At 40.6% G+C, this 21050-nt stretch overlaps 1 protein-coding gene across 4 annotated transcripts in view; it reads left to right on the top strand.

Annotated features, from left to right (window-relative positions):
- The window catches only part of cfap20dc (CFAP20 domain containing), a 36213-nt gene extending 19625 nt beyond the window's left edge, over positions 1-16588 (top strand). For 2 of the 4 annotated variants that reach the window (XM_061786196.1, XM_061786195.1), the window contains exons 14-17: positions 633-869; positions 4871-4932; positions 13829-13923; positions 16420-16588. In XM_061786196.1, coding sequence (XP_061642180.1) covers positions 633-869; positions 4871-4932; positions 13829-13923; positions 16420-16538 — 513 coding nt within the window. In that variant the 3' untranslated portion in view covers positions 16539-16588. Of the gene's footprint in view, positions 1-632; positions 870-4870; positions 4933-8354; positions 9232-13828; positions 13924-16419 lie in introns of those variants that run through there. The other 2 variants (XM_061786199.1, XM_061786198.1) reach the window with 2 other exon arrangements.
- Positions 16589-21050: the final 4462 nt, after the last annotated feature.

Below are 21050 nucleotides of genomic sequence, written 5' to 3'. Positions count from 1 at the left end.
GAAGGCTTGTAAACCGATGAGGGTAGGATAATGTGTTGATTTTATTTTAAGGATTGTAAAGTCATGAAGAAAGGGATCATACTATATGTATGGTGTGATCACAAGCTTGAGGCAGGAATCCAAGATATCAGCATAGTCAGTTAGAGTGACGGCGGTGAAGCCTGAAGGGAGATGTGTTTCACGGCGGCTTTCTTCCTGAGTTTACACAACAGTGCTGCGACACATCCTCACATCCCTCGTCATGGCTGTAGCGCCTGACTGCTGATTTGTGGCAGCTACTGACAGTATGCAGTGACACCTTTGACTGATAGGTTGTCATAGAAATACGACGTGTTTGAGTTTGTTCTCCCCAGGCCTTGGTTCATTATTTATTAGAATTCATTCACAGACTCACCACTGACACCAGGGCAAAGTCAGACTCATTTTGCACTACTCTCCCAAATGAATTGATGGCCTTATGAAAATAAAACCCTTGCCTTTGATATTTGAGCATTTGTAGTCTGCTGTTGTAAGAGATCCATACAGCATTGGAGGCTTTGTAGAATTCGATTGACAGAGCGCAAAGCCGTTTCATTTGTACGGTGTCAGTCTGCTTAAGTGATTAGTTTTTTTGTGGGGAAATTATTTCAAAGGCGGAAGACAACACAATGCAGCCTGGTGATTCTGGTGATGAGCACATAAACCCAGCCAGCAGTCTACAATTGCATCAGGGGGATGATGACGAGCTCCAGATGCTTGCAAGTCTAAAAAGGCAGCAGGAGGAAGACAAATACAAAGCCTCTGGCCTCAGTGCATCTCAGATCCACCAGTGTAAGGTCAGCATGAGCCAGAGCAGTGAGGACACGTCTACCTGGACGCACATTTCCATGGTTTGTACAAGTTTCTATACTCAGCTACTTTAATCACAATAAGCATTGCACATGTGGACTCACTATTGGTAGAGACGACTACACTTACCCTCTATCTCCCATCTTGAATAATTTTACTGACCGTGGCTGACCCTCACGCGTGCTCATTTCCATTTCAGGCTCCCCATCTACAGCACAGCGAAGTACTAACACATCTCTTTCTCTAGTGTGTCTCCTGCATTACAAAAGATTATGGAGATAGAAATGCATTAATTGGTCTCTTACTGCTTTAAAAGACACACTGGGACAATAGCCACCATTTCCCCACACGACAAAATTATTTGAGTCATTTGAAATTATCCTCTGTGGTCTTTTTAGAATTCAATGATGGTATAGAGGCTGTTGAAGGTCATTTGGATCTATTGACCATTAGCATAAGCACATTGCACTGAGGAAAAAAGAGTGCAGCCCTCTCCAGCCCCAAATGGCTCCTCTGTATGATCCTGAGTGAATGCGGTCATTATAGATGCTAATTTTATGAGCCTGTTACCATTTTGCTACATACCGCAGGTATCTGATAGTGGTTGAGATCCAGGTAGAGCATACTGCATAGCCGTATTAGCACTGGGATTGACCCTGTTTTGGAACGCTACCATTAAATGTATTGTGGAATGGTTCCCATTTGAATCAGATGTGACTTGACTGCCATGTTGGATTCAGCTGCTCTAGGCCACCAACTAGAGATCACCATGTTCCAGGCAACAGTGAAGCGTGTCTTCCCATAAATCAATACAGGCAATATACATGTCTGTGTCACTCCTTAAGTAAATATGTCTGTCAATAGTAATGTCTTCATTTGGATCCCTGGTAGTGCACCCAGTTCTACAAGCATACACATGAGAGTAAATGCTCAAGGTCCAATTTCAGAAGCAGACTTGACTTACATTCACAAGGCTGAGCTCATGGCACTTCATAACACAAGGGGCTGAAACAATGTCAAAATCACTTATAGAATGAATGAAAATGTTTTTTTCAAGATGTGGAAGCAGATGGCAATTTAACATTTTAGAGCACCAGATGAATAAAAAAAAAAATGACCGGACCAACATGGAGCTACAGGTGTGGCTAGGGATGACAAGGGATGGCACACAATATCATTATTAATTTATTTTATGGTACAGTATGCGGCACCGTGGACAACTGGTTAGAGCCTCTGCCTCACAGTTCTGAGGACCGGGGTTCAATCCTCGGCCCCGCCTGTGTGGGGTTTGCATGTTCTCCCCGTGCCTGCGTGGGTTTCGTCCGGGCACTCCGGTTTCCTCCCACATCCAAAAAACATGCATGGTAGGTTAATTGAAGTCTCTAAATTGCCCCTAGGTGTGAATGTGGGTGCGAATGGTTCTTTGTTTATGTGTGCCCTGTGATTGGCTGGCAACCAGTTCAGGGTGTATCCCGCCTCCTGCCCGATGGTAGCAGGGATAGGCTCCAGCACTCCCGCGACCCTTGTGAGGATAAGCGGCAAGGCAATATACAAAGCCTCGGAAGAATTTGATCCAAGGGTAGCATATACAGGCTTCACAGCAGGGGTCCAAGAACTGACCCTTGAGGGACCCCATAGCTCATTGCCATTCAATGAAATTGAACACTTCCAATGGTTACAAAATAACTCCTTTCCTCCGGGTAGGACCTGAACCATTTAAGGACTGTTTCATTTAGTCCTACCCACGTTTCCAACCTGTTCAGCAGTATATTATGATCTAGCGTATCAAAACCCGCAGTAAGATCCAACAAGACCAGAATTGACACCTTTCCCGAGTCAGTATTCAACCTTATATCATTTCGCACTTTGATAAGAGCAGATTCTGTACTGTGATGAGTTCGAAATCCTGATTGAAATTTGTCAAAAAGTCCATTTATGTTCAAGAAATTGCTGAGTTGATTAAAAATAGCTTTCTCAACAATATTTGCTATGAAAGGGAGATTTTATATGGGTCTATAGCCTGCTAAGATGGAAGCGTCCAGCATTCTATTTTTTAGAAGAGGCTTAATTGCAGCTACTTTAAGAGCTTGAGGAAACTCGCCTGACTGAGTTGAGCAATTGATTATTTGCTGCCAATATGGTAGCACAGACTTTCCAATAGCTCTGAAAAAGACAGATGGTATTGAGTCAAGACAGCTCGTTTATGGTTTCAGCTGCTGAACCATAACGTAAACATAAAACATTCAGCATTAAACGTGTATTTTAACCAAACATATACTGCCTTAAAAAAGGTCTGTTTAGCTTAATGCTAACAAACGATGTAAAACACCAACACATGCTAACGGTTAGCATGAATAGTTGCGGTTTTAAAAGCAACAGATATTTGAACACACATAATGGTGGAAGACATGATGTAACAACATGTACACATAATAGAACATTATTCACAGGCACTGGGAGTCTATTCTTCATTTATGCCTGCATCACTGTATTATGCAGTACAGTACTGCTCCCTGGTAGCTGAGGCGGGCACACCTGAAGGAGCAGCACCGAATTGAATGCAGCAACCATTCATCCATCCATTTTCTGAGCCGCTTCTCCTCACTAGGGTCGCGGGCGTACTGGAGCCTATCCCAGCTATCATCGGGCAGGAGGCGGGGTAGACCCTGAACTGGTTGCCAGCCAATCGCAGGGCACATACAAACAAACAACCACTCACACTCAGATTCACACCTACGGGCAATTTAGAGTTGTCAATTAACCTACCATGCATGTTTCTGGGATGTGTGAGGAAACCGGAGTACCCGGAGAAAACCCACGCAGGCACGGGGAGAACATGCAAACTCCACACAGGCGGGGCCGGGGATTGATTTATGTACAGTGTTAAAAAACAGCATTAATTAATTAATTAACAATTAATCTTTGTATTTGAATTCTTCAGTTAACACACACTGTACAATCTTAGTTGCAATAAATTATAATGCATAAACGATTGAATTGTTTACAATATATTTAACTATTCTATTACAGTATGTTATATTATTATGAAGTACAATATTATAGAGTGCTAGTTTTCCCAATAAAAAAAAAATAAATCAATTGCCATGCATTTTTATCATCATTCGTATCACTGACAAAATATTGGTCTTACATTGCCACACCAAGCTTCAACCATAAAAGCTTTTTTTTCTTCCGAACTGGACATGTCTTCATTGTGTTTTGATTCTTCTACTTCTAATTGGACCATGTCCATGATGTCCCCTGCGAAGTTTTATTTCTGATCTTTTTTTCTTTTAGCATCTGCCCTTTTCCAAAAAAGACCTCAAGTTGGCTTTTTGAAACAAACCATCTGGCATGTGAGATTACCCACATCCTATCGCCCTAAAATAATTGTCTCCATGCATCCCCTTTACAGAGAACTCATCTTCATAAGTACATAATACTGGCAGAATTCCAGAGGGTAACATTTTAGAACAGTACCCACAGTTCAACAAGGCACCGAAGCACGCTGATAACTTAAATGGACTCAAGCGTTGTGAGGACGCCGACCTCAATATGACTGCTTTTACATCACAGTTAGCAGTGTAAGAGATTTTCACAGCCATGAGACTTAAATAGTGTCCTGGGGTAATGATAAGCTCCTTCGCTTGGACAAGATGAAGGTAATGTGTTATTGTTTTTTTGTAGGGGGATGAGAATGTCTGATACTGGAATAGAAACCATCCACATCAAAATTTCAGACCCTTATTGAGCATCTCCATTTGTCTCATCTGTGACGCAGGATGTAATCTCACACACAGAGACTGCACTGCATCCATTTGCAAGCAGGCAATGAATATAGTCGTATGAATATTTTTTTTGTGGTCGGCGTTGGAGAGTTTTTGGTTGTTGTTTCAACATTGCCTTTTTCTTGTCTTCCTTTTCCCCATTTCTAATAACGTTTACATACGTACTGTGTTTTCGTACTTATTTGGTACATGACCAGAATTTAAGCATCATTTTGATGAGCAATTTTAAGTGTCCTGTTTTCTTTCTGATCCAGCCAGCTAATCAGGGTCACCACTACCAAAAGGAAATGAACCCACTCCGGTCTTCAAATGCCAGGTAAGCAAGCTCCATTTTTACAAATGAGTACTGTAAAGATTGTATTCTAGTGTAACGTGTGTACGGAATGTATTTCTGTAAAGACCTATTCTAGTGTAAAGTGTACTCATATTGGTATTCATATTTTGTATGTTAAAAGCTACAGTCCCCTCCAAAAGTATTGGAATGGCAAGGTTAATTCCTTTGTTTTTGTTGTATACTGAAGACATTTGGGTTTCAGATCAAGAGATCAATATGAGACAAAAGTTCAGAATTCCAGCTTTTATTTCATGGTATTTACATCGAGATGTGTTAAACAACTCAGGACAGAGCACCTTTTGTTTGAGGTCACCCACTTCTCAAGTGAACAAAAGTATTGGAACATGTGAATGATGGGTGTTGCTAGTTGTTCTGGTGTTGCCTTTTAGATTGATTGGTTAAACATTAGATAGTGCTTATTTTTGGCTTTGGTTTTCACTTGTGAAAACTGAATTTGCTGTTAAGCAAACATGAAGACCAGAGAGCTGTCTATGGGAGAAAAGCAAAACCATTTTGAAGCTGAGAGAAGAGGGAAAATCTATCAGAGCTATTGCACAAACATTGGGTGTAGCCAGTGCAATTTGGAATGTCTTGAAAAAGAAACTACTGGTGTAACGAGCAACAGACATCGAACAGGTCGGTCAATGCAACAGCAGTTGATGACAGAAACATTGTGAGAGCTGTGAAGAAACACCCAAAGACAACAGTCGGTGACATCACTGCCAACCTCCACATGGCAGGGGTGAAGGTATCACAATCCACTGTCCGAGGAAGACTTCGAGAGAAGAAATATACAGGCCATACAACAATATACAAACCAGTCACCAGCAAAAATAATCGGAAGGCCAGATTGGATTTGGCAGAGTACAGAGATGATCCACAAAAGATTAGGAAGAAAGTTTTATGGACTGATGAGACCAGAATTAACCTCTACCAAAGTGATGGAAATGCCAAAGTATGGAGAAAGAAAGGCTCTGCTTATGATCCAAAACACACAATCTCATCTGTGAAGTAGACTTTACACCGATTTTATCTGCCTTATCGGTATCGGCTGATAATTAGAATTTCATGCTGTTCGGCTTTAATGTCATAATGCGCCGATCCGATCAATAACGTCATTGATCGGTTCCGCAAAAACATTTACTCCGCGTCGCCATCGTGCACAGTATATTTGAATCCAAAAGCTAGTTTATTTTTAGCCTTGTCGCGTGTCTTTTGGCGTAGTCCTGTAAATATCTGATGGCCGATAGTTATTTAAAAAAAAAAAAAAAAAAAAAAACATGTCGGCGGTGTGGAACAGACAACACTTCTGAGACAGACAACATGTAATGCCGGATCAGACTACAAGACAAATTTGCTCTTTAAAGATTGCACTATGTCAGACTACTGCAATAAAATATTATAGTCCGATACCGCCGCATCCCGTTTTTTACGATCATTGGGCTTTATCTTGTCAACTCAAATGCGACAGGATACACGCGTTACCTTGGCGGCGACAACAAGAGTGGATCGCGCCGACTATATTATGAGGACAAAATGGGGAAAAACGTGTGTTGGTGGTCACCGGTGCTCAGCATGGGAGAGGACGTTTGTTTAAGGCCTGCTTGAGATATGTTCACGTACTTTTAATACGATACGGCTCGCAAGCAGGCAACAAAACGTTATGTAGCCTAGCAAGCTACTGCTAGCACTGACGGTTGTACCGGCGTTCTGTTGAATCATGCTCTTAAGGTTCGATGTGGGTGAAGTCATTTAATTAACAAAATAAAGTAATGTAATTACAGTAAGTTAGCACCCATTATTTCTGTCATGTAATGTTGGTTTGACCTGACTGATTAGAATACACGATCTGACTAGAGCAGTGATTTCCAACCTTTATGGAGCCAAAGAACATATTTTACAATTGAAAAATCTCACGGCACACCAACAAACAAAAATGTCACAAAAAGTGGATACATTAATTACTGCATTTACTTCCTGCCATATAATAGAATAGCATTTATTTGTTCTGTCTGTCACTATGCCTCACTGGCATAAATAGAGGAACAAAGATACATTATTTATTGTAAATATATTTTTTGGAGCAATTAAGTATATACAGTAAATGAACAGGGGCCTCATGTACAAAAGGTGCGTATGCACAAAAACGTAGTGTCCGTTCTTTTTCACGGCAAAGTATCAAGAGCGACATGACCGTGGAAATGTGCGGTGCCTCACGCCAATTGCATGGCTGGCGTACGCACGTTTCTGCAGCTTTTGGTGCTTTGGCGACACTTAGAGGTGATGCTGGGAAACTGTTCTCATAAATCTGCACACCAGAGACACATGAATAATTAGCACTAATGAACAATTCATGCCCAGCAACATTTGATTTCCACAATGCAATTGAGGCAAGGACTGAGAACTCATTTGTTAACCAGTGTATTTAATGAACCACTGATATTTGTGAGGACACCTATTAATTGATCGAGGCGATCATTTATGCCGCCTATTGCCCTCACAATCGCTTCGTGACTCCAGCACTCCAGCAATGAAAAAAAGAGTCCTTTGAATTTACTTCATTTGAACATGTTCATCGGTTGCACATGATTAAAATGTGTTTAAATTGACATAATTTACTCTTTACTTTGGCGGTGGACAGCTGTCCTCCGCTTCACATCCACCTTAATGTTTGACCACTTCTTTTTTACTTCAGAGTGTGCGTGCTATTCTGTCTCCACAGCATTGACAGCTGCACACGCGCTGTCCCATTCACTCCTCTTTCGCGTTGTGAACGCCGTAGGAAAGCGTGCCAAAGATGATTTTCCTGCGTGCCTCCACTTCATTGAGCAACTTCACATTCAGAAAAAATATTTTTCTTCATTACCTTGCTCATTTTCCTTATTTTCTGATCATGCAGAGATCGGCATCTCAGGTGCAGGGTTCATTTAAATATAATTTGCATATTCAAATGTAGGCGTGGACAGGGAGGAGTCTGCTACTCCAACATGTGCGCTCATTTCCACGTTGATTGGAATGTACGAAGGAAATGTGCTTGGATTCATGAATACGCAGAGTTTCATCTGAATATTTGTGTGCGTACGACGTTTTCTGGATTTGAGCGTACGCCATCTTTTAGGAGAAAATCCATGCAAGTCTTTGTACATGAGGCCCCAGGTCATTTAAATAGACACATTCCTCCATCTTGTGATCAGTTATCATTTTTTTAAACTCGCTGATCGGTGATCGGCCCCAAATATCCTAATCGTGTAAAGCCTACTGTGAAGCATGGTGGAGGTAATGTCATGGCTTGCATGGCTTCTTCTGGAACGGGCTCACTAGTCTTTATTGATGATGTAACTCATGATGGTAGCAGCAGAATGAATTCTGAAGTCTACAAAACCATTTTGTCTGGCAATTTACAGGAAATGCATCCAAACTAATCGGGAGAAGGTTCATCATTCAACAAGACAATGACCCAAAACACACTGCCAACACAACAAAAGGAAAAAGTGGAAGTTCAAGTCAATCACCGGCGCTTAACCCAATAGAGCATGTATTTTACCTCCTGAAGAGGAGACTGAAGGGAGAAACCCCCAGAAACAAACAAGAACTGAAAGAGGTTGCAGTAAAGGCCTGGAAAAGCATTACAATGAAGAATGTAACAGTCTGGTGAAGTAAATGGGTCGCAGGGTTGATGCAGTTATTGCAAGTAAGGGTTATGCCACAAAATATTAAATATTGTTCACTTCAAGTTAATTTAATAATGTCTGTTCCAATACTTTGGCTCACTTGAAAAGTGGGTGGCTTCAAACAAAAGGTGCGCTGTCCTGAGTTGTTTAACACATCTAGATGTAAAGACCATGAAATAAAAGGTGAAATTCTGAACTTTTGTCTCATATTCATCTTTTGAGCTGAAACCCAAATGTGTTAAGTATACAAAAAAAAAAAAAAAAACGAATTGACCTTGCCGTTCCAACACTTTTGGAGGGGACTGTATATCTTAAAATTTGACCATGTTCTACTTATTTGTCAATCCTCACCGGGTGCGACAACTCCTCTTGTATGAAAAAAGTATAGCTTTATATTTTGTTTCTGAATTTATAAAAACCCACATCTACTTGGGTAACAATGATTGCACAGAAAATTACAATTTGTGCAGATAAATCGATTTTCCTGCCTTGATGGGGTCTGTATTTTTGTTTTATTGCATCCACATAAAACGGTGAAATGAAACACATGATAACTGACTGCAGAATTAAGGCTAAATGTCAGCTGTCAGATGCAGACGGGGCCTCATCTCCCTCACAGATGAGTGCAAATAAATGCCTTTTGTGTGTGTTTTCTTCTCCCTTAACTGCTGTTTGTCTTTTTTTCACATGTGCACGTTATTTTCTTTCCATTTTCTTTCGTGCCTGTCAGACCAGATCGCTGGCAGCTATAATTCCATTTAAATAATGATAGAAATCACATTCTGCTGTTCAGAGTTATGCAAAATCCCAAAGTTTGAATTGCAATCATCCATACATCCATTTTCTGAGCCGCTTCTCCTCACTAGGGTCGCGGGCGTGCTGGAGCCTATCCCAGCTGTCATCAGGCAGGATACACCCTGAACTGGTTGCCAGCCAATCGCAGGGCACATAGAAACCAACAACCATTCGCACTCACAGTCATGCCTATGGTCAATTTAGAGTCTCCAATTAATGCATGTTTTTGGGATGTGGGAGGAAACCGGAGTGCCCGGAGAAAACCCACGCAGGCACGGGGAGAACATGCAAACTCCACACAGGCGGGGCCGGGGATTGAACCCGGGTCCTCAGAACTGTGAGGCTGACGCTCTAACCAGTCGTCCACCGTGCCGCCTGAATTGCAATCATTGCAAGGAATCTTCTATCTTTGGGAAGGCCAGTTTCCAGTAGCTACTAAACATGTTTCACCTTGTTTACAGTTACCTAGTTTCAAGTAGAACACTAACATTAAACACCTATTGATTGGAGGTCAAAAGTGTATCCAAAGTGCACTTGAGGTAAACCCAATGCCATGAAGATTAGAATTCATGTATTTTGTGACACTGAACTGAAAAAGTGGGTGGTTGAAAATAGGGAGTGGGCCTTTGACTAAATTTCCTGGGAAAATAAATTAGTTGTTCTATAATTTTACTATGGCAAAACACACAAAGAAAATCATGTTTTCCACTGATGTCATTTATAATTTAAAAACAACACAGCATCCTGGCTTTCAATGGAATTCTGTTCCTACAAAGACGTTGTCTGATTTTGTCCGTAAGTTGGAACACTGACTGGAATCTCTAACCTACGCTATTGGAGTAGTTAATTTATGATTACAGTAAATATGTGTATGAAAAAGAGTCCTAGGCTGTAAATATAATTAATCAAATGAAAAAAGGTAGCAAGAAGTCTTAAATTTACTCTTGCGGTAGGCTTACACACTTCAACTAAACCTCTTCATGTTAAACATTAATATAGTTATCTTGAGATACGAGTGACCCTACTTAAGTTTTTTTCGAGATTTGTTTTGATTTGCAAGCAAAAATTTAAGATACGAGAGCTGTGTGGTGGCAGTAAACTCAACTCACTTGTCAACTAGCAATTTGGCAAATAGTGAACAATTTTTGAAAAAAAAGTCTGCAAGCTATTTAATGCCACTACCAGTTGAGGTTTACAGTCAAACTAAACATAAAACAAAGAGAATTACATGCGTATTTAAAACAACCACATAACTTTGCCTTTAAGTCCGCTAGTCCAATGCTAACCGATAAAGGCAAAATGCCATGGATGTGGCTAACGAATAGCTAATCTATGGGGCGGTTTTATGCTTTAAGCAATAGATATTTGAACACAAACAGCAACACATGTAGATAGACAATAACAATACTCACAGGCATGTACATAGTCTTTATCCTCTGTGAAAAATGACTAATAATAGAGCAGCTTGCTGAGAAACCTGCAGGAGTTGTGAAACTCTTCTTCGGTTGTGTCTTCATGTCTGTATTATACTGTCCTCTGGTCACATTTTTGTTGTTTTTTTTTCTTTGGGGCTGGTAGCCTTGAATGGATTAATGGATGTGAGTGTAAGTTACGAGCGTGGTCACGGGAAAAATTCCAATTGTATCTAAAGGAACCCCTTTAGTATACTCAAGCAATCGAAGGAAAGAAAGAGCTCTCTCTGAATGTTCTGAGTTTCTTTTTCCATGCCAGTGTCCTATTGATGCCCAGAAGATGTAGCAGAGCCTTGGAGGCCTGCGTGGCTGTGACTCACCTTCCCCTGAGATCATGTTGTTCTTCAGGCCACAAACTACGGTCGTTGAAATGGAATAATAATCTGCTGGTTGCAGCCATGTACTGCACTCTATTCTTCCTCGATTGCTTAAAGTGATTAATGACCAATGAAATGCACACCGAACTCTTAGAGATCAGTTGAACAAATCAATCAATATGCCCATCCCTAGTTGTAAATGCCAAACAAAATTGAATGACGTTGACTGTAACCTTCATTAAAATTCAATTGTGTTTTGGAGATCCTCCTGAAAGAATGATTAGCGTCATTAGAGTAAAGTACCTCTTGGAGGAGATGAGACTAAATATTGATTTTAGACTCTGCCCAGCAATGTGCTCAAAGCTAGCATTAATTCCGCACGTTACGGGTTAACAATGACAGCAGATTAGTCGTGGAAGAAACGTTCCACTGTATGTATGTATGGATGGATGGAGAACCTGCTCAGTGCTTTTGTCCCTCATCCTATCTGGTCACATCTCAGCAAGCGTGTAGCCTGTTGCAAAAGGATACAAAGGCATTGCATCATGGACAAATTCAGCCTCCTGCACGGGAATACTTTTGATTTATTGATGAAAAGCAGTGCAATGATGTATAGGCTTGCAGCTTTAGATAGTTTCCTCAGTATGTTTCCTTGCTTATTTGTCCCTGGGTTGTTTGAATACCCATTGGGGCTGGGATTCTCCTCGCTGGATTGAATATTTGCTATTGACGAGTACCTCAAACACCTTACAGTCTCGAGCTTGTTGTTTCTCTTTTACTTTGAAGCAGGTCTTGATTTACATATTGATGAAAAGCTTCCGTGGATGGTATTCATTCCTCTTCTTTTAGGCGTTGAATGCTGACACTGTGCTACGGTTGAGATCCGTCATGCGGGGTTTTTGGAGCGTCCTGCAAGGCATCCTCTCAAAGGAGAACAGTTTAACAGATAGTTGAAGTGCTCCTGTTGCTGTTTAGTGTTGCCAAAAAAAAATTTTTTTTTTTTTTTTTTTTTTTTTTATTTTTTTTTTAACGTTCCTAAAATGCCTCTTCACATTCTCTTCTTGCATCGGATTTTTGAAAGTAATTGCCAGGGTGATGAAGAGAGTGGCCTTGATAGCGCTTCAGTTCGAGAGATTTGGAAGCGCTTAATATCAATAATCGCTGCCAAGTCCCACAGGACAATATGACAATTTGAAGTCCAATTTTTAGCTTTGCTAGCCGAATCGTCCAATGACACCGCTGAGTTAGACGCAGACATTGTCTGAGCATAATTACACACATGGAGAGATGTATTGTCACTGGACACTTCATTAGGTACACACATACAGTCTACATCGGGGTTTGCCAAACTTTTAGCTCAAGACACATTAAAAATCGCTTCTTCCCTGAGGATAAAGATCATAACATGCATTAATTTGTTTAAATAAATGTTGCTTCTGTTTCAGTTCGTAGAATAACTTCAAGTTTTGTACTATTACAATCGATCACCCAATAAACCCAAAACTTGAAACCATTTGGTTTCTCACTTTGCACCTTTATCTAAATCTGCACTAAACAAATATAATAATTGTGCTCTTTCATTGACAAAAATATGTTTCTTATTGTGGATGTAGCTGTAGTTGTCAGTGGTTCATGCACTATATTCCCAGTCGTGTACGCACTATTTTCTCAGGGCATTGAGTTGATCGCAACTAGACTATTACGAATGAAATTACTTGGTTGAATGTGAATATTCTCAGACACTTTTTATATTTACTTACAAGAGAGGCATTGATTGCAAACCCAAGCACAGAAATAAAACATAGTGTTTGAGTAAAGTTAATCCAAGCATTATTAGCCATAGCTCCTATATTGCTGTATTGGATATCATTAGACTGAAATATTGAGACTGGCGATGAAAGATCTGGTGTGAATAAGTTTTTTTTTTTTTTTTCTTTCTTTCTTTCTTTCTTTCTCCTCTCCTACTCTAAGTTTAATATGGAAACATGTAGTAGATTAAAATGAGTGGCACCACCTATCCTCACTGTTGTTGTGATGAGATGGATGTTTGATTTGCCTGCAGCCAGATGAATATTAAAACATACAGAGGTTATCGTTTCCTCATTAAAGATGCTATGATGTGCTTTTATGAGATGCTTTGTCCAGAGGCAAAAGATGTAAATGGGTGATGATGCAACCGATGTGAATTATATTTCAAAAGATTAATCTCTGCCGTGCTGCCAAGTCACATTTCCTCTGGAGACCCGTTGTGTTGAAACACTGCGCAGTGACTTATGTATAATTGAAACCTGGGAGAGTACGCGCGCATGGAGAAAGAACTCTCAGAAGACGTGCAAGGTTGAGAGGAGCTATGTGGGTCAGAATGTTGTCAGCTTAAAGTCGCAGTGCGAGTCGGGATGGAATAAATGATAGTTGGGCTAACGCGGTGAGGCTAAGTGTGTATTAGGAATGGCCCAAGGACAGTGGACCACTGGTTAGACCTGTGACAGTGCATGATGATGGGGCCTTCATTGGTAACATGTCATAGAGGCAATTTTGATGTGCTCGGCACTGCAGTGGGATGAAGAGTGTAATGGCACGTGTTGTCATGGCTGTACTATATTCCTTTATGGTCTTTTCCCAGGGAGTGGATGGATGTGCTCAGCCCCCCAATTCTTCCTCGTAGCAGGCAGAGAAGGTCAGGCAACACAACTAACCATCAAGAGGATCTAATCCGAGGTACAGTAAACCTTAAGGTTGGTCGTTCTGCCCCTTTATGTCTGTCGAGGTCAGGGAGACGACACACAATCCATCCCCCATCGCGTGAGCGCGCACACACAGTGAACTAATGGAAAACGTTCAAATATCAAACAGTGCAGCAAAGCATGATGGGAATGCACACGCAACTGTAATTAGGAGTAAAAACCCCACGAGAGTGAAGCTCTGTCCTGTGTAGGTCAAAACAGACTGGGCTCATTACAGGTCTTTACCCGCCCCCTCAAGACACACCGACAAGGTTAATTGATGAAACCTTTCCAGTTTACAACATCGTTTTTTTAAACCTCTTATACAATGTGTTTCATAATTACTTTTCATTATCGTCGCCCAAGTTCTGATAAGATAAAATGTTCCACCCGGAGCCTTGCATAACCTTTTTAGCATTTAACTGCCTGTCAATTTAACAGCCAAATTGGTGTGCTTTAAAGTAGTGAGGATTACGGGCGGGGGTTGCTTTACGGCTTCATAAGGTGCTCGTCACTCGGCGAGTCTCAACTCTTGATTGATGAGGGGCGAGAAAATGGCAGAAAACTTTTAAATCCACCTTAGTCTGAAGGTCTACTCACCTTCTTATCACCTAAACGTGCCTGGAAAATATAACTTACATTTATACACTCAACACAGAGACATTGGGTACAACTGCACTATAGTCTTCCGCCCCAAATCACCGTTCGCGCCCCTGCTATAATCACTTGTGTGATGTTTTCTTGTGGGTTTTTACAGTATACTTACTGTAATGCCCTCACATGTAGGAAAGATGAGCCACAGTCGCCGATATACTTTTCAGCCGTTTATTGAATCTGGGAAAACAGTAAAACTGAGCACCAGGGGTTGACTAACTAAAGACTTTGTGGTCAACTAGAAGGTGATGAAAGTTGAGTTGAAGTAGCTTAATCGATGACGTCATTGATATTTTTTCAGCACAGTACAGCGGTCCCTAACCTTTTTTGCGCTATGGACTGGTTTCATGTGAAGACATTGACTGACAGGCATAAAAACAAATGATTAAAAGAACGACTCACCATCGTGCTAATTGAGGTTGTTGTGATGAGTGGAAGTCCTGCGCATGATTCTCTTCAACAAACAAGCTGGTCTCATCTTGTCATCTTGTGTCGCCTGACTATAATTGTGTCGCTTTCAGACACTGACGTTGTAAGACGGGACATCGTGGCCTAAAAATGAAGCATTTCTCAGTTTCACTGTTTCTATTTTACTTGTGCTTTTATTGTATTTGAAGATAGACTTGCTTCCTTGTCTCATTTAGACACCGATAGACTGACATCAGTGTCGTAAAGCGACAAGTGTCGCGATGTTGCAGCAAGGAACCTCTATGATGAACAGTTCTTGTTAGCACACAGTCATTGTCTGTACATTATTAGACATAACATCTTGGCGACGAAAATGCAGTTTTAACTTCATGCCCACTACCCTCGTTCCTCGTCGCCAGTCAGGAGGTTCCGCTGGTATGAATATTATAAGCAGCGATCGGAATAGCTGAACCTAGCAAGGCTAACTGCTATTCTCATTCACCACCATCATATTTTCATACTCTCTGACCCATGCGGATGTACAGTATTAGGACTGCGTCACCTTGTTGGCTGGACATTTTGCTGCGTCACAGAGCGTTATAGTCCGGCGACTGCAGGAGACGAGTCAAAAGTCCTCTGGATATTTGCAGATGGGAAGACAAGATGCATGCCAAAAACACGTGATAAGCAATCAGTCGACTTCAAGCTTTAAACTTCAAGTTATAATGTCGACTCGTTTACTAGTCGACTAATCGGTTCAACCCCTAATGAACACACTAATACACGGCGGGGTCTGCAATGTATCTCCCATGATAAACGGGGACTCACTGTAATCTGCTTACAGTACATCTAATATGAGTTTGTACCAATTTTGCAATGTCTTATTTTGTCAAACAGTATTATTTATTCAACAGAAGAGAGTACCACGTGTCTATTAGGGTGATTATTATAAGTGAATTTTCCCCACGAATAAATCTTGCTAATTGTCTTCACGTCAATGCTGAAATGTTTTGCTGCATACAGCTTTACAGATGCCACGTCTATCCAACACATTGCCGTATCAGTCGTAGTACAGCACCTGTTCTTGTTTTTCATCGGGGAATAAGATGGAGGTGTCTATTTGAGGTGCTATTTTATTCATTTAATTGGGTGGCGCACACTCATGCTTATTTGGCTACATGAGAGAGACTGAATAATACAGTAGAAGCATCTTAGTATGATGTGCAGTTCTACACCGTGGCAAACTACTAGCTCCATAATAAATGTGTTTTCCACATCTGTTTTGGATCTCATTACATTGTGTAGGTGTAGCTAATATAGCAGACAGTGGGCGTCTTGACTGTATTGTTAAGCGTGCTGTCTTTATTCATTACTTTGAGAGTTACATCTAAAAAAAAACTTGCTGAGTGATGTTCTTGCTTCACCGCAGGAGGGGATGAGTCTGAAAACGAAGAGGAGATGGAGGATGAGTATTTAAATCTGCTCTATGATCCTTGCCTCAACTGCTATTTCGATCCAGAGACGGGGAAGTACTATGAACTAGCTTGACTCAAAGCTTGCGAGATTCTAAGTCAATAAATCAGAGGACATTGACAGTGGATGAATGACTGCAGAGTTTTGTTATTGATCACCAATGAATACCCTGCTGGCAAGGAGCTTTTCATCTTGCCGCTTTTTGTTTTTGTAATGCTAACTAATGACGTCACCCGTGGTCTTGTTAGCATGTAAAGAGAGCAAAACTCAAAAAAGGTTGTTGTTTTTTTTTGTGTGTGGCACCCGCTCATTTTATTAGCACATCTGCTGGTAAAATCCCTTTTCGGGAAATCTTGGCTAGCAGATAAATGGTAAGATGGCTGAAAGAACATCCTGCTACGTTATGTTTTTAAATTCAAATTCTGATTTGGATTCATATAATGATTTTGCACCTGTTATTCATCATTTGTGTAAAATAGTAAAAGAGATGTGTGTGTGTGTGTGTATTTGCTGAATTCATTTTACCTGCTTATATGCAACTCAATTGGCTTTGCTCAATATAAAAAACACATTAGTAAAATAACAAAATGCATTTCATGTGTTGAATAATAAATTATGTAAAATATCAGATTATCCTCTGTATTAATTGCATTTACTGAAAATACTTTTTTTTTCAGCTGAGTAATGAGACCATCACAGTGAACAATGAATTTTCACAGGAGCTTTTTATTCATTAGTACTGAAATGAGGCAGAAAAAGTGATTAGCATTACTGTCATGCAGTTTTGAGGTTCTGGGGTCTCAGCTTTCTTTGTGGGGTTTGCATGTTTTCCGTGGAAACTCCGAATTTCTCCCACATTGCAAAACCATGTTTCTTAGTTTATTTGAAGACTCTAAACTGTCCATAGGGGTGTTAGTGTGAATGATTGTCTATACAGACCCTTTCCAAAAAAAATTAAATATCATGGAAAAGTTTTTTTTATTTATTTATTTCCATAATTCCATTCAAAAAGTTAATATTTCATAGAATATAGATTCAGGGCCCATAGTTTAAACAATTTCATGTATTTATCTGTTTATTTTTTACATAATTTGGGCTTCCAGCTCATAAAACCCACAAAATCAGGACTTCAAAAAAATGTAATACTGTGAAGAAATCAGCCCACATTTTGCAGGCCATAAATGTTTTAAACTGAGTGTCACACATCTACTAAACTCAAAGCACCTGCACAGGTTTCCCCAGCTGTCATTAAATTGCTTCAGTTTGGTTCAATTGTCTCAGTTGGCTTCAATATGGGAAAGACTGCAGACTTGACAACTGGCCAGAAGACCATCATTGATACCTTCCATAGGATGGGTAAGCCACAAAAGTTATAGCTAAGGAGGCTGACTGTTCACAGAGCATATCAATGGAAAGTCTAGTGAAAGGACAAACTGTGGCAGGAGAAGATGACCAGCAACAGAGATGACCGTGGGCTACAGCGGATTATCAAGAGTGGAATGAGGCGGGAGTCACAGCTTCAAAAACCACCACATTCAGACGCATCCGAGATGGGCTACAACTGAACCAGAAGCACCAAAACTGGTTTGCTGCCCATGCCATCACAGTGCTTGACTGGCCAGCCAACTCGCCGGATCTAAACCCCATTGAGAATCAAAAGGGTATTATCAAAAGGAAAATGAGGGGGACCAGACCCAACAACAAAGAAGAACTGACAGCAAGCATCAAGGAAATCTGGGCTTCCATGACTCCCAGGCAATGCCACAGGCTGATTGCCTCAATGCCACGGCGCATTGAGGCAGTGATTAAAGCAGAGGGATTCCCAACCAAGTATTGAAGATTACCATATCGTTTTCAAAGTACCATATTTTCATTGATTTAATGTGACCCTAATTTCCTGCGATTGGCTGGCGACCAGTCCAGGGTGTAACCTGCCTCTCGCCCGAAGATAGCTGGGATAGGCTCCAGCACAGCCGCGACCCTAATGGGGATAAGCGGTACGGAAGATGGATAGATGCACCCTAATTTCTTTTTCTTTTTTCTTTTTTTTCCCTACAAAAACTGAAGCAAATGGTAATTTCTTCACAGTATTTACATTTTTTTGAATTCCTGATTTTATGAGCTGGAAACCCAAATTATGTAAAAATAAACAAATAAATACTTGAAATGGTTTAAATTGTGGGCCCTGAACCTATAATCTATTAACTTTTTGAATGCAACTATGGAAATTAATAAACTTTTCCATGATATTAAATTGTTTTTGTTAAGGGTCTGTATGTGCCCTGGGATTGACTGGCCACCTATCCAGGGTGTACGCCACCTCTCACCCAAAGTCAGCTGGGATAGATCACAGCTCACCCACAACCCTCATGAGCGCAAGAGCTATAGAAGATTGATGGATGGAAATGAATGTTGAGAGACAAATACATTTGAATGAAATACAATTTGTAACGTGACAAGATATCCCTGGTCTAGTTGGATTTTTTAAAATCCCACCCACAATAATAATAATTCCACCCAATCCCGCTCACTCCCACTCCCACAGAGTGATCTCAATCCCGAGTGAACAATGTTTAGGCCCGATGCTCAGGGCAAATGTTCAAATATTTATTTGATAAAAGTTAAAATCAAATATAATTGCATGATGTTTTTCACTTCTGTCATGGCTTCCACTCCCAACAACTCCCATCCCTTCGATTTCTGGTGACTTTGTCATCACAATTCCTGCTCCCGATGACCTTCGCTCCCGCCCAATTACGTGATTAATACTGAAGTTCACTCCCATCCTGCCGGAATCCCGCGGGACCCACAGTAGCCGGTGGGATTCCCTGAAAAATGTCAGCCTCTGGTCTGCAAGGCACAAGGTAGACCCTTTTTCTAACACGATTTTGGTGAATTTGATCGGGGCACAGGTAGACAGATACTGAGCTCTGCGGATGGGTACCCTTCACATTTGTACTCAACGGTACCAATCTTCGGTACTTTTGTGTATTTATGTGGTCATAAATATTTTGTTCAATAATACAATCTCAAAATTGTTCAATTTAACTTTTTTTTCAATAGATAAACTTTGACAAATATAGCAAAACAACGTCCCAAGTTTAAAACAAATGCGCAAAAGAGGATGGATTGGCTAAAAAGAATGAATACAGTCAACCCAAAAACTGTGAGGCAGACTTGCTAACCACTAGATTCCAGTGCCCAAAAAATATCTTTGGATATTTGCAATATAATACAACTTGCAACTTGCTGCAATATATCTTTTGTATTTCATCCTATTAAAACTTAGTTTATGTTGAGGTCACTCAGAAGGCAGTAAGTTGTGTTCCTGTTTTCTGGGTTAAGATGAGTTTGTGTCTCATTTATAATTATAGATAGATGTGAAATTCAATCTGTGGGGGGCTTCGTGTGGATCTAAAGGGGTTGTATTCTGCGGGGTGTTTACTAGCTCGAACTGTGTCTCATCACAAGCAGTTTGTTTGAGCGGTAAGCGACATAATGAGAGCAGCCGGGGCCAAGCAAAATAGTCATTTGTTTGTGTACAAGACGTCTGTCTGATGAGATGAACTTCAAGCTCCCTCCGTTTCCATCTTAACTGGAGTCAAAACAGGCAAATTGGGCGTGGCTAAGCAAGCCGACAGGTGAGCGCAAACCAGAAGTGACCACCTTTCGCCAAATACACATGGCGCAAAAGCACCACTTAAAATAATGAAATGTTTACTTTTTCTAGCCGAAACGATGTTCCAGTTTGGAAAAGATGTAGCACACTGGACTTGAGCGCACTCGCCATTTTTGCTGTTCGACAGCGTCGTCAAAAACAGGTACGTGAACGCATTGCATTCACGCTTCGACTAGCCCTGTCATCTTTTGGGGCGGGGGTTTGTGTGTGTGTTTATTGGTCGTGATTGTTGTTTATGCTATATTCACCCATCCTATTACAAGTATATTATAATATTATTGTATTTGATATACTATTAAAAGTCATTTTATCTTTTTGAGCTTGTATCTGGTTTGCAAGATTATTTGGGTTGTCTCAAAAGTGTTCTCTGTCAATTGACTGACTGTTGTCGTACGAGAGCGGCTCCAACTACCGGAGACAAATTCCTTGTGTGTTTTTTTGGACATACTTGACAAATAAAGATGATTCAGATTCTGATCTGATTCGGATTCTGCTTCTGAGATTTTCAAGCTCTTCTAGTTCTTTTACTCCTGGCAATAGAGACGGACAGATTTGTCAATAATATTCCATATGCAAATAAGCTCCGCTCTGATTCGATCGCTATTATTATAATTAAAATATGGAAAACAGCTTTTCTCTGATTGGTCCGCTATATGTGATTAATTGGCAAAACTGTCACACTGTCGGCGATTTCAAATCCAGCCGTTTTGCAAGCCGTATGCGTCTATTGCCTTTTGCATTCAATCAAAAAAGATGTCAAACTTAAACCATGTCACAGATTCAATTTGCCCGTTATGCATAAAACAGTAGGAGAAAAAAAGATTTTGATGGCATGGGACCGTTCAATAAAGATTGGTGTAAACAATTCTCACACTTGGACTGCGCTCTAGCACACATCATTGAACCCT

This window comes from Phyllopteryx taeniolatus, chromosome 9 (genome assembly GCF_024500385.1).
Source record: "Phyllopteryx taeniolatus isolate TA_2022b chromosome 9, UOR_Ptae_1.2, whole genome shotgun sequence".
Lineage (NCBI taxonomy): Eukaryota > Metazoa > Chordata > Actinopteri > Syngnathiformes > Syngnathidae > Phyllopteryx > Phyllopteryx taeniolatus.
The sequence above is the reverse complement of the archived record's forward strand: the minus strand, read 5'-3'. Positions and strand labels throughout refer to the sequence as shown.